Consider the following 15,605-nt stretch of genomic DNA (forward strand, 5'->3'; position numbering starts at 1 on the left):
GTGCCCTCTGTTATTAACTCTATTGGCAAAAGGATCACACTTGGAAAGGATAAATCAAAATACAATACAATACATAATATAATACAACATAGTGCAAATTAATATAATACAATACATAATATAATACAACATAGTATAATATATAATACAATACATAATATAATACAACATAGTGCAATATATATTATAATACAACATAGTACAATAGATAACATAATTACAACATAACAAAATACAGTACATAAATCAAAGGATAAATGAAAATACAGCTACAATTAATGTTAAGTCTACCAAAAGGATTATGGTTCCTGATTCACTTCAGATTTCTCACTTCCACAATTTAAAAATACACAAATATATTAATTTCTATTCAAACAGTAACATACTGTCTTATCTTTAGTTTCTATTTGACCACTTGGGTACCAATCCTGTACTCAACATAATACAATACATAACATAATTACAACATAATAAAATATAATACATAAATTAAAGGATAAATGAAAATACAGCTACAATTAATGTTAAGTCTACCAAAAGGATTGTGGTTCCTGATTCACTTCAGATTTCTCATTTCCACAATTTAAAAATACACAAGTATATTAATTTCTATTCAAACAGTAACATACTGTCTTATCTTTAGTTTCTGTTTAACCACTTGGGTACCAATCCTGTACTCAACATAATACAATACATAACATAATTACAACATAACAAAATACAGTACATAAATCAAAGGATAAATGAAAATACAGCTATAATTAATGTTAAACTTACCAAAAGGATTGAAGTTTCTGATTCGCTTTAGACTTCTTGCTTTTACAATTTAAAAATATATAACTACGTTAATTTTTATTCAAACAGTGTTATAGTTTCTTATCTTTTGTTTCTGTTTGATCATTTTGGCACCAATCTTGTACTCTACATTAGGCTACTACAACTCGGTAATTCTACAATTAAAAACCAACACCGTCTTCATGCTCTACCAATACAATCTAATTGCAGTGGTTAAACAGTTCTCATACTGACTCTATTAGCAAAATTGTCACCTTCAATCTGAAATTCAATCCCAATTTAAGACCAACGCCAGTATTATCGATACGATAATCACCCAATCTGAGTGACCACGCGACCTGGACCTCAACCCAAATATTCCTCTTCACCCAGCTTCGCCTTGTCCTAATTAGCCTTTAAGAGAGTGTCTACCTACTGTAAGGACTGCATGCAATAAGAATTGTCAGAAAATATAGAGAGCTGTACCTAGACAATGCGAGATTAGACCAGAAGCGAAACTTAATGTCCAGATCTCTGCATATTAACAAATAGAAGATCCTTGCATACAAGCCCTCAGGTTAGAACTTCTAAAAGTTGTCCTTCACCATTGATGGTCAGTAGCTACTCATATCACTTGAACATTTTGTTCATACTTCCTGTCAATTCTCGTTCAACTGAACATAGTAAGTAGACACTCTTACTTTGAGTTGTATAGGTCTTCCTTATTTTCCTATTGACAATTGCCAAGCTACGCAATAGTGCTTATTGCATTTCGTGTCTAAGATTCAGATCAGCAGAATCAAGCGTGCAGTTATTATCGCCTTCACAACCAACTGCACTCACAGTTTTGGGCACAGACAGAAGAAGCATGATCACGCCACTTGGCACTCAAACGGTTGACACCTGGTCAGGAAGAGGCAAAGTTGGGTGACTACTGTATCAATGACGGTGACGTTGATGAGAGAGAGAAAAGCTAAAGAAGACCTTCCCTTGGGGAATAATATAGTCTGTACCTCGTGACCAAGACCCAGAACAGTAGTCAAAGAGATGGACGTATCAGAACACAGCAGGTACACACCCTTCAGAATTAGTTTGGCAGAAGCAAGTTTGGATAATTACTGTATCAATGGCAATGATAGTAATAATAATGAGGCAAGCAAGGCATATTCAAATCGACACGCGAAGACCTTTTCTTGTGAAATAATATAGTCTGTACCTAGTGACAGAACCCAGAGCAGTAGCCAAAGAGGTGGACATGTCTGAACAGAGTAAACAGACACTTTTCAGAACTAATCTAGAGGAGGCAAATTTGGCTGATTACTGTATCGATGACGATGATGTTGATGATAGGGAGGAAAGGCATGTTCAAATCGACATGCACAAACATTTCCTTCAGGAATAACACAATCTGTATTTTGTGACAAAAGCCTGAGCAGTAGTCAAGGAACAGGACGTATCTGAACGTAATAAATGGACACATCAGGAATGATCAGAAGGAGGCAAATTTGGCTGACTACTGTATCGCTGGGTGACAATGACGAGGCAAGAAACGCATTTTCAAATCGAAACACGAAGACCTTTTCTTGTGGAATAACATAGTCTGTACCTCACAGCAAGACCCTGAGCAGTAGCCAAAGAGCAGAACGTATCTGAACATAGTAGATAGACACTCTTCAGAACTAAGCTGGAAGAGGCAAATTTTGGTGACTACTTTATCGATGACGGTGATGTTGATGACGAAGAAAAAAGATAACGAAAACCTCTCCTTGGGGAATAATATAGTCTATACCTTTTGAGCAAGACCTCGAATAGTAGCCAAAGAGTAGAACGTATGAGAACACAGCAGATAGACACTCTTCAGAATTAGTTTGGATAATTACTGTATCGATGACAGTAATGGTAACAATGACGAAACAAGCAAGACATATTCAAATCGACACGCGAAGACCATTTCGTGTGGAATAACATAGTCTGTACCTCACAACAAGACCCTGAACAGTAGCTAAAGAGCAGGACGCATCTGAACATAGTAGATAGACACTCTTCAAAACTAATCTAGAACAGGCAAATTTGGCTGATTACTGTATCGATGACGGTGATGGATACAGTGATGAAACAAGGAAGACAAATTCAAATCGACACGCGAGGACCTTTCCTTAGTGAGTAATATAGTTTGTAGCTCGTGGCAAGGCCCCGAGCAGTAGCCAAAGGGCAGGACGTATCGGAGGGAGGAAAAGAGGGAGGAACGCGTGTGTAAAACTCCGGCATATAATTAGCCTGGCATACGAAATGAAATTCCTGAGGGTTGCGGCCGGCTGGGAACATAGCGAACGACTCGGTGGGAGGCTGGAGATGCCGAACACGTTAGTATAGGGTCGAGGACGAAGGGGTTGGCGAGGGTTGCAGCCGGTTGGTAAGCGGCGGTGCCTGTAGGGGCTGGCCAGGGCTCGCAGAGATGCGGATCGAAGGTAATATAGGCACATACGCGAAAGGCGAACGAAGGTGCAGAGAGAGGATTGGTTTTCCCGTTTCGATAAAGCGGCGGGAGGCCATTTCGTCGTCGAGTGCGGAACGCTGTTGAACACCCCCGTGGCTCTTTAAGCGTTCGGATCGGTTCCTCTTCCTCTCTCCGCCTCGCTCTGTCTCGCTTCACCCCGTGTCTTCCACCCTCTTCGCTTTCCTTTTCTTCTTACACGCGCCTCTGGCTGCTGCTCACTTTCTCTCTTTCTGCTGTTGCGCATCAAGCTACCCCTGTCGCTGTGTGTCTAGAGCACATACACTGCTACCTCTGTCCGCCCGTCCTTCTCCAACGCGTTTACGGTCTTGCGTGTATCAATATTTGACAGTTTAGCGTATACGTTCCTCTGCATTCCAGTTACGTAATTATGTGTTTATGCGGCTCTTCCTACTCCTTTGCAAATGTTTTTGCACGTTTAACCACCTACGTGTGTACTCGTCTACGTGTACTCGTGGCAGATCCGCGTGGGAAATGAAAAGACCTATCCTTTTTTAATGATACCTTGAAACGTGCTTTCTTGGTCCAATTTTACAATTTTTCTTTTTCTTTTTTAAGGAAATTTTGTCTTTTTTTTTAAAGAATTTGTTTTTTCATATTTAATTTGGATCCGATATTTCGTATCGTTTGGTTCGTTTTAGCTTTTGTGTTTGAGATATAATTCTTTGTATCGCAATTTTGTTTGACAAGAATAGGTTAACGTTAATACGAATTGGGAAAAGAACGTAGAATTTTGAGTAGCAATTCTAAGTAGGTTTTTGACACTAGGTTTAGATTTTGTGTTTCAGATATGATATTTTGTATCGCAATTTTGTTTGACAAGAATAGGTTAACGTTAATACGAATTGGGAAAAGAACGTAGAATTTTGAGTAGCAAATCGAAGTAGGTCTTTAACACTAGATTTATGACCGCTATCTGTACACTTATTTCTACATATTTGACATCTGTCAAATTGACAGGTAAAGGAAACCACGTGTCTATTTTTTAACGACTAGTTTAATTTAATAACGATTATAATATTAACTGTCTTAATCTAAGTTAACTAAATCAAATTGACGGGTTCCGTAAATCTAGTGTTAAGTATGATCCAGCTGGATCGTGATTTGCTCTTTGTGTCTATGCTTTTATTCAGAAGAATTTTAAATCCCGAAGGTTTGTAACTCGTGAAACTGTAAAAATTCGAAGTACTGATATCGTTCTGCAAACCAAAAATTTTTGTAATTAGAATTGAAATTTTGACGAAATTTTTATTTCGATAAATCTCGATTGTGCCTACTTAGATAAGAGACATGAACAGTGTAGGAATTTGGGATTTTAGGATTTTAATAACTAGTCGCTTTGCTCTTTGGTAACCCTTTTATTCCTTCAGTATGCTGGTCGGCTAGTGCCCCAAGAACGCATCCCTCGCTATTTTATAGGGCGTGTGCCCTCTCCTTCGCCTCGTCTTCACGTGTCCGTAGCCTCTTCGGCTGAGTTCCGGTCCAGGTGCCCCAACTTGGCGTCTAAACATCCCTATCTGTGGCTGTTGTCCTTGGACCTCTACAATGCCTTCTAAAACTCCAACGAAGGGCTTTTCGAAGACAATGAGCAGCGATGAAAGTTGCCCAGAACAGTAACACGTGAAATCTTCTTGCATCTAATTATTTATCAATTTCATCCGACTGTATATCTACCTCGCCTAAATTTCCAAAATTTGAAATCAGAAAGAAATAACAAGTTTCTAATTCTGCAAACTCGAAGCTTCTCTAAGTTTCCGAGGATTTTAAGAAGTTTCGAAAATTTCTCATCACGAGAGGAAGCACGAAGCTCGGACTTTCTGAATCTTTTTCTATTCCTACGTCTCGATGAAACCCGTTCCTAATTTTCTTACCAGGCTTCGAAAAATTTCAAATCACAGGAAAGGGAAACTCTCTCGAGTTCTGAGAGGTTTCGAGAGGCTTCGAGGAGCCTAGCCCAGATTTTACTCGTCGCGCTGTCTAGACGAACAAAAGAAACAGTTGGGTGAATTAATTCGAATCAGTCGCTGTTAAAGGAGTAAGTAGGAGCTGCCCAATACACGCAAACACGTATTGGACACCTTTATCGGGGCCACTAATCTATTAAGGCAAGTCGGAGAAGGGCGAAAGCTCGAATTTATGCCGCGACTACAAATCTTGGCTTGGCCCGACGCGCAGAGAAGGGAGTTGAAAACCACGTAGAACCGAGCTGAGCACGAGGCAGCAGGGCTAGACCTGGTTCTACGAGCCTCCTTGAGTTCCAGATTCTACGGTAATCGATTGCCAGACGAAAACACCTCTATTAGAAATCCACAACCGTCTTACGGCCACCGAGCTCGTCGGGTGTAGAAGTAAATCTTGGTTAATGGTCTATACTTGTACCGGCGTCGGGAACAACAACAATTATCCTCCCAGAAAGAAGTAACTATACTAACAAATAACATTTGGCCGAGATAACCGAAACAATCGGGGACCCATGCTAGTGACAGAGCTCTACATTCCTCGCGTCATTCAAGGACGCACCCCCTTTCTCTTTTAGAGTAAATTCAAATTGAAGAACGTGAAATGAATTTTATTTTGAAGTACGTTTAATTTTATGGTTACTGTGAACAGAATATTTGCAGCAGAATTAATTGGAGAATTAATTAATTCGGTTAAAAAAGCTTCGATCACTATTGGTCGAAGATGAGAACGAAGGTCATCGGTCATTGTTTTCAGCCAATAGCGATCATTGCTTGCGATCATGCGAGTGTCAGCGGAGTTAATCAGCCGTGGAGATATAAACACGCTGTGCCTTCTTTCTTCGAACGCACAGTACTTGCTGTAGGAACACATCCGTCGATGCGGAAAAGGAAAGTCTAGTTTTGTTATTGTTTCCACTAGTATTGTTATTGTATTATTATTGTTTCCACTCCTAGAAACATCGAGGGTCCCGATTCAATGGGGGCCCGGTTTTTGTCTTTACGACTAGCACCCCATGACTCACAGAGCACCCCATGACTCACGTGGATCACCTCGAACGTTTGGGGTAGGTCCTGGTAAAGATAGTTCGTTCGCGAATAGAGTACGGAAATAGGAGCTTTTCGAAAATAGGTACCGTGTTCTCTGTAGCCTCTCGATCTTTCGAGATCATTTCTAATGAGTAATACTACTGCTGAAACGGTATTTCAAAGTGTTAGAAATTTTGCTATTCAATTTTGGATTGTAGTGGATTTTTAACTTGATTTGAAGGAATGAATAAAACACGGTTGAACGACAAGAGAGAGCTTTTATTTGGAACTAGAATCAGAGGTGAATGCTGCCACCTGGTGGCATTGTCATACATACATGGTTATAACTTAATTGCGATGGGAGATTACGAACAGGTTATATACTTTAACACAAGGATTAATAATAGGTTTTATATTTTTACGATTGTGTGGATATAGGTATAAGAATAATAGGTAAAGAAAATGAAGTATTAAAAATAATTTTGTTCTACTAATGATATCCCCGTCGAGAGGAAACTTAATCGATAACCTCGGTGAGAGGCGAAACACATAGCCGTACATGTTTACAATTCAATCACCGGCCTCTTTACACCGCGTGCATAGCGCCGTTACCGTAACAGATGAAGGTTAAGAGCGGCCATAAATTTTCTTTTCAACTTCGTTTATCCCGCGCGGAAGATTCTCGCGCTATCTAGCGGGAGAGCGCGTAACGACGGGCCTGAGATGCTATCACGGCCGAGGAGGAAAAGATAGGCTGCCGGCTTGGCGTGTAGACGATAATCACGGTAGCTGCACGGCGAGTACGAAACAACACTCGTAAATAATAGTCGAATAACCCTTCCACGTACGTTTGGATGCAGCAGCGAGGAGTTGGGTGTATGCACGTTTCGGGGCTTTCCCGCGGAACGAAACCGCCTATCCCAAGATTATACGGAAACTTTAACGGCCACGGTTACTCAGCCTTCTTGGCAAAGTATGGTAGGCGTGGTTTAGCCGCAGCAGGTTTATTAATCCTGATAATGTCCCCGCGGAGAACATGCGTCCGTGTTTATTGTCAGAGAATGCTCGAGAGCGTAGGCTTATACGGGTTCGTATACCTGAAGCAGACCGATTTCCAAATTCCCGTAATTAAACCGCGAGCGCCCGTTTTAAGGATTATTAAATGCCCTCGTTGACTGGGGCGCGCGTAGCGTTAGCGGGCTTTCGTTCCGACTTGGGCCGCCAGGGGGCAGAACGGACGCTGGAAATTGAACAGTCAGCGGAGTAATAGCTTGTTTATGGCTCGGAGCGAGATGAAATTGATAGCGGCGCGTATTGTTGCGATAAGATCGATAAATGGTAATGCAAAGCGGCGGGAGAATAAGGTGCCGTTGCAAGAAAACGTTAAACGCTTTTTAAGCCTTTTTAGTGATACGTTATTGGAGATCAGAGGTTACCGAGTGTTTTCCTAATGGCGCTGGCATATCTGGGTAATCGGGACCTCTTTTTCTGTCCATTTAATTTTACGATGATCGAACTTGTGTAATATCTTTGCTATAGTTATATTTATAGTTATATAATATTTTTATAATAGGTATATTTGCAATTGTATAATATTTTGGTTATACCTATATTTACAATTGTATAATATTTTGATTATAGATATATTTATAATTGTATAATATTTTGGTTATAGATATATTTACAATTGTATATTTTGATTGTAGGTATATTTGCAATTGTATAATATTTTGATTATAGGTATGTTTACAATTGTATAATATTTTGATTATAGGTTTATACCATTTTGTTAGGAACAGTGTAGAATTTTGAACTTCTGTAGTGTCTTTATTACACTTATATTTATAGTTATATAATATCTTTGTTGTAGGTTATCATATTTATGATTGTATAATATTTTTTTTATAGTTATATAGTATTTTGTTAGGAACTGTGTACAAAATTTGGATAGTAGAATAATAAGCAAAACTGAGTGCAGAATAAAAATTGTCAAAAGGAGACATCGAATAAAGGGAATATTTTCAAAATTGATGTCATCATGTTTTTGTTTGGTGTTATAAAAAATGCAATCATTTATCCAAATTATCGAAATGTATTTTTTCTATGACTGTAATAATACAAATAAATCTAATTCATAAATATCTGATGACATATTCTACTAATTACATAAAACATATGTGTATTCATAAAAATAATTATTATAGGTGTAAATACGAATAATTATAAAAATAATTGTTCGACATATTGATTTTAGTCATTTTACCTTTATTCAGTATCTTTTTTGACAACTCCTAGCGTATATTCAGTTTTACTTTAGGTAATTGCAGTGTACACTCTTAAATTCCAAAGAAGGTAGTAAAATAACAAATTTTAGGTTATGTTTGCCGTACATATCTAAAAGATTAAATCCACGTGCTTTTCTAAGCAATACTTGATACCACTGTATGCAAATTTTTGAATATTTATATTTCATAGTAATTGCATAAATTATTCAGTACCTTTTCTAAATTTCAAATTTTCTAATTTTAGGTTATGTTCTTATATGTAACAAAAGAATTAAATTCATTCACTTTCATAAATAACATTTGAAAACGTATATTTCACTCTAATTCCATATGCATATTTGTAACAATTACATATATGTATATACATAACAACTACATACAATTACATAAAAATATACATATAAACATATGTATATTTTTAACAATTACGTGTATGCTTTTTTACACGCTATAAATTGTAATTTTCTATTTCTATTCTTAAATGTGCATTATTTGTGTTACATAGAAATACAGTATGATATATTATTATTCAGTATTTCGTTCTGTTATTACAATATAAGGAGCATCATAATTCTGCGAAGAAAGGAAATTTCGCGAAGGAAAGAATTCCGCAAAATTTGATAACTTGGTCATACCATCGTTTAAAAATTATATTCGATCTCGTCGTTCCTTGATACATAGCAGTGCTATCCATAAAAAGACGTATCGTGCTATTTACAGTATAATCTGGAGAGATAGAGGGAACTGGCCCGGAAATACTCAGTTTTTTGTCATTATGAGTGGATCCATTAAATTGTCGTTAGTGCTTGAGCAGCATAAGGATGTACAAACTACAGTCAAAGTTGTAAGCGAGAAGCATAATACGAGGAAAAAAGAAATCCATTCAAAGACGAAGGTCGTTAAATGCTGCACCTTTGTAGAAAGAAACTCGCGATTGAACGTATATACTTTCTTTCACGCGTTTCGAATGCCTCATTGCATCGAAATTTTCTATAACTAATTTTACGTAACATGGAAAAACTTTTGAGATTCAGTTGAACAAAGAATAAGCTAATATTTGTAATCTTAGAATTTTATTTAAATTTGATTTTAATATTAATATTTTCTACTTTGGTCCTTAATATTTATTTTAATAATCGATATTTCCTTTAGTATCGTATTTGTCGTGGATTCTTATTAATTAGGTTATTATTTGTTATTATTATTATTTGTGAGGGATTAGTGTAACCTTAGAATTTTATTTAAATTTGATTTTAATATTAATATTTATTTGAATTATTGATATTAAAATTTCCTTTAGTATCATACTTGTGGAGGATTATTATTAATTAAATTATTATTTGTTATTATCGTTATTTGTGAGGGATTATTGCAATCTCAGAATTTTATTTCAATTTTATTTCAATGTTAATATTTTTTCTTTTTTCCTTAATATTTATTTTAATTGTTGATATTTCTTTTAGTATTGTACATATGATGGATTATTATTCATTAGATTATTATTTGTTATTATCATTATATGTAAGAGATTATTGCAACATTATAATTTTATTTTAATTTTATTTTAATCTTAATATTTTTCAACTTGTTCCTTAATATTTATTTGAATTATTGATATTTCCTTTAATATCATACTTATAGTGGATTATTATTGATTAGATTATTATTTGTTATTATCATTATTTGCTGGATTGATAATGGATTATTGCAGTCTTAAAATTTTATTTTAATTTTATTTCAATGTTATTATTTTTACATTCTTCCTTAATATTTATTTTAATGATCGATATTTCCTTTAGTATCGTACTTATGATGGATTATTATTTGTTATTACCATTATTTGTAAGGGATTATTGCAATCTTAGAATTTTATTTTAATTTTATTTCAATGTTATTATTTTTACATTCTTCCTTAATATTTATTTTAATGATCGATATTTCCTTTAGTATCGTACTTATGATGGATTATTATTTGTTATTACCATTATTTGTAAGGGATTATTGCAATCTTAGAATTTTATTTTAATTTTATTTTAATATTAATATTTGTTACCTTGTTCTTTAATATTTATTTTAATTATCAATATTTCGTTTAGTATCTTTAGTACTTTTGGTGGATTATTATTAATTAGATTATTATTTACTAATATCGTTATTTGTGACGGGATATTATTATTATTTCCAATAAATTTGCACATTTCGAATGTTGTAATAAAATTTTATATGTCTCGTTTTTTAATTATCGAAATGGAAAGTGGATGATCGAATATTTTTTAAAGATGCAACGAAATTCTAATTTAACTTGAGAAAGCCCTTTATTATAATGTCTTCCTAGCGATTAAAAGGGATATCTCTTTTGTAAACTATAATTTATCGTGCACTTTAGTCCTCAGGTAGTAAAAAACAAATTTAGTGGAACTTTTGCATGAGAAGGTATAACATGATTCTTGATTAAATTTAAAAGTTTAGAATCCACTTAAAATTTGCATCCTCAAGTAACAACTTCCATAAGAGGCTTAAAGATTTTTTCAACTTGAAGTTTGTATTCGATCGAAAAATGGGTATAAACAATTTAATTAACTACAGAATACAACATTTCTCTGCCCTATATCGATTCCATAATGCAGCACTTGAGGGAAATAATTTTTTCATGAAATAATAAATGCACAATTATATTAAAAAAATACAATATTTTGTAAATTTTTGACGAAAATGAAATGTCTAATTCACATAACTGTTAAAATAATTATTTAAACCATATATGAAATTTTTTATTTAATATTATTCGATACCATAAGTTATACTTCTATGGATATATTGAACACAAGTGAAGGTTTGTAAGTATTAAAAAATTATTTATATTAACTAAGATATCTTGATAAAATAAGAAATTAAATTAAAAAGAGTATTTTAATTAATCATAATTCACAAATGCCAATTTTTTATTGAAATGCAAAAAATGTGTCAGATATTTCTTAGAAATATGAAAACAAATTCTTGTATTATATTTTTTTCAGGAAATATTAATGTATCAGTCACAAAAATATTTAGACACGCATAGAATTTATTTCTTCATTTTAAATCCATCATATTATCACTGTTCTAGTACCATAATAAATATTGTGCTCTATATTTACATTAGAACTACCATTTTATATTTACCCCACTATAATACACATACGTGTAATATTAATTAAAAAATATTCAATAAAGTGTACTTAATTATACCTTTGTCTTAATAAAAATTACTATTAATTTACATAATTGGGTAATACTGAAAAATAAAAAATCCTAAAACCAGTGATTTTAACTCATTCGGTAGTTCTAGCGTTAATTATATTCTACGTAATTAAATACTACATATTTATATTAATTTACAATATCGAAGCTAAAAAGTATCTAAATATTTTTGCAACGGACTGTACGTTAATTAGCCATTTTCTGATTTCGGTGAGTGCGAATCCGCGGTAAATTTAAAAAACTTCAGACCTCTTTCGATTTTGCGTATGCTATACGATCAATGACGAGGTTCGAACGTCCCGATCGAACGAACGGTTAACGATAATTAATCATTAACGAGCATTTGACGGAATATTAGCAAGAATTGTATTCTATAGGAACCGTCGACGCATTTCGCGAATTGTTTCTGCTACGTGTCGCTTTAACACGGATATTTTGCAGGAGGGTGATACGGCAGGAGTGATAAGGCCAATAGCAAAGAAAAGAGAAAGAGAGAAAGAAAGAGAGAGGGAGTGAGAGCTTAGACAAGTGTGTAAGTGTACCAAAAATCAAAGCAAGCTAGCTACGAACGTTATCTAATTTACCCTTTACTACAAAATATGTTTCATACTTTCTTCTTACTTTTTTATCTCTTTTTAATATCATTAATTACTTCTCTTCTAAACTTTTCCAATACCTTGATACTACATTACTTATCTCTGTTGTACTTATTATCATCATCATCATCATCATCATTATTATTATTAATCTCATTAATAATTATATTAATTACTATTAATCTCATCATCATTATTATCAGCATTATTACGATTATTATCAATTACTATCTCATAATTATACTATACATTCTCTTAACTCTACCATTTTTCTCACTCTTCGTATTTTTATTATTATTATTATTATTATTATTATTATTATTATGTACGTTCTTGCGTGGAGAAAAATATTCAGCACCCGCTACCTGTTGTTGCAGCCGTAAGATATTACGATAAACCAACCGGAAGTGGAGGGCAGCAGCCGATGCCGATCTTGGCATCGACCAGAATCGTTGCCACGTTGATTTAATGTAATATCCTATCGCTGCTATTTTTCTCCGTGTACATACAGCTGTTCTCTCTTTCGTCCTTTATTATTATTATTATTACTACTACTACTACTACTACTACTGTTACTACTACTACTGTTACTATTTTTTTCTTTCTTTTTTTCTCTCTCTCTCTCTCTCTCTCTCTCTCTCTCTCTCTCCTTTTTTGTCTTGCTGAAAGATCATCGACACTTTGTACGAGTATTCTTAATATGCGTGTCATGTATGATTGACGACTTGAGCAGTTTATTGGCGGACGTTTAACGCATTGTACACTGGGTAAATATTCGTTGTTGGTAATCGGTGATTGCCATAATGAGTATGCGATGTATATAGTTTTGGAGTGTTCGAAATTTTGTCGTTCCGTAGATTGAAAAGTTAATTATAATGCGACTGTGAAATTAATTCGATGGACCAATTTTTTGGTGTTTAGTATAAAATACAGTCTGTATTGCAATACTTCGTTTCAATTTTAAATTTTGATGACTTTCATTGTCGCTGACAGAATATTAGAAGGAATATTAGAATGAAAATAGATAAAAAGTTCCTATATTTTTAAAGAAAAATGTATATAATATAAATTACTATATTATTATTAAATTATTATTAAATTTCTATATTATGTAGTACCCTTGTTATATACTATGTACATAAAAAGGGTTGGCCAAGATTTAATACCTCTATCTTTACTTATTTTTCTTTTGTTTCTTAACAAACGAAGTTTTATTAAATAATATATTAACTATTTTGATATATAACTTCCTTCTCCTATTATTTATATTTAATAACTTATAAATACTGACTTGTAAATACTAAGAAACGAAGAGAAAAATCCAATACTCCCTTTTGGCCAAGACAATATATTATACAGTACAATACATGTACTATATACGATATTATATAAAATTAATTCCAAACAAAACAATGAAAATAATAATAACAACAATAAGTGTCATAGACGTAGAAATAATATATGGAACTGGTGTACAATGTGTTAAAATAGATTTGAACATTTATCGAACAAGTATTCCTTATTTTGAGAAAAATTTTTATTTCCATTTGTCATGTATTTTAACGTTACGAGTGAGTGAACTGCTGTTTCGTATTTGACTAGAAGTATTGTATCGGTTTGGTAGTTCTGTTTGATCGAACATTTCAGGGTACTGAAAGAAAGGTATACGATTTTATTAACGTGTAGTACTTATAAATGTCCACGTAGATTGCAATTTTTACTTCTTTTTAATATCCTCAAATATTGCACGTGAAATAAATAACTATGAATTTATTGCAATTATTCCTAATCGTTACGAAAATAATTTAAAAAATAAAATAAAATAATAGATAACATTATTTCTTAAAAATTTCGAATATTTTGTGAAATTGTCAAAAAATGTTTTATGAAATATTTCACATTTTTTATTGTATATATATTTTAAAGTATTCTATATGGAATAACTTTCTACGACGTTATACTCGTTTAACGAAGAAACTCGAGCGTGTCATGTGCGTTATTATAGAAGAAAATTGCATATTACCACGACACGATAAATTTCCAGAATTACGTTAATTGGATAATTCTCGTTGATCGTCTTAAGCGCTATACGTTTCCAGAGCCATGAATTTCTTTCTTTCTCTTTTTCTTTCCTTTCAGCACCCTGCATATGTACGTACATATATACGTGTACCGCGCGCATACGATAGAATGTACTATATATACGTGTATGTATGTACGTATTTAGCAACGTCGTTCGAATTTCGTTGAAACTAATTTTCTGTGTCGTAACGTTTTATAATACAATGTACACATTGGCTTCAGTATGCATGCTCGTCTATTTTCCCTTGTTTCAAAGATATTTTTACATGAGAATATTCGAAATTATGCAACAGAACCGTATTAAGAGAAAAGGGAAAAAAGAAAAGGGGGAAAAAATAGGATAGGAAAAGCCACGAAATAAACGCGTGCCAGAATGTGAGAGAGAGAAGAATGGAGCGAAAGGGGGGAGGAGAGAGAGAGAGAGAGAAAGCAGTTGTACAAGTTGAGCAAGGTAAAACGAACAAGGAAAAGTACGCTGAATCTTTCTTCACTTTTTTCCTCCACTTTTAATATTTATTTCCTTGGTTTTTTTCTTTCTCTCTCTTTTTTTTTTTTTTTGATACTTTCTCCTCTATTATTCTGCTGGTTTAGTTAGAACCGAGGAACGGAGCTGAACCTCGTATTTTGTGGGGAGCACAGATGTGTATGCACAAGTCCTAATTAATACGAACGAATATTTAACACGATAATTAGCTATTCGTGTGACATATCGCACAATTTATCGTACTATTTTGTAACTGTGTTATTACACTTCTCTTTCCTTGTCTTCTTTTTCCGTTTACTTTTTTTTTTCTTTCACATAATCACTGTAAATTTTTACCTACGTGCACATTGCTGCGTAGAATTATGGTTATCAAATTTCGTCTTGGAAAATTTTAATCTCGATACTGTTCCATTGTTCGATTTCTTTTTTCCTCTCTTTTTCTTTTTTCTTATTTAGTTTACTTGCTCATATGAATTAGTGTTATGTGACTAGTGTATAATATAAAATAAAGCAATGGCCGAGTACTTTTTTAAATATCGTAGTATTATGGTATTATTATAATATTCGTATAAATTAGTTAATATTAATATAAATTAACGTAAATTAAATTAATATTATAAAAATATTATTATTATTGGAAAT

At 33.6% G+C, this 15,605-nt stretch overlaps 1 protein-coding gene across 1 annotated transcript in view; it reads left to right on the forward strand.

The window, feature by feature from the left end:
* Positions 1-1,821: 1,821 nt before the first annotated feature.
* The window catches only part of LOC108546416 (RNA-binding protein Nova-2), a 70,120-nt gene continuing 56,336 nt past the window's right edge, over positions 1,822-15,605 (forward strand). The window contains exons 1-2 of the mRNA XM_017898480.1: positions 1,822-1,912; positions 1,995-2,133. Coding sequence (XP_017753969.1) covers positions 1,822-1,912; positions 1,995-2,133 — 230 coding nt within the window. The remainder of the gene's footprint in view (positions 1,913-1,994; positions 2,134-15,605) is intronic.

Source organism: Eufriesea mexicana, unplaced genomic scaffold (assembly GCF_001483705.2).
Source record: "Eufriesea mexicana isolate 0111107269 unplaced genomic scaffold, ASM148370v2 scaffold4744748689, whole genome shotgun sequence".
Lineage (NCBI taxonomy): Eukaryota > Metazoa > Arthropoda > Insecta > Hymenoptera > Apidae > Eufriesea > Eufriesea mexicana.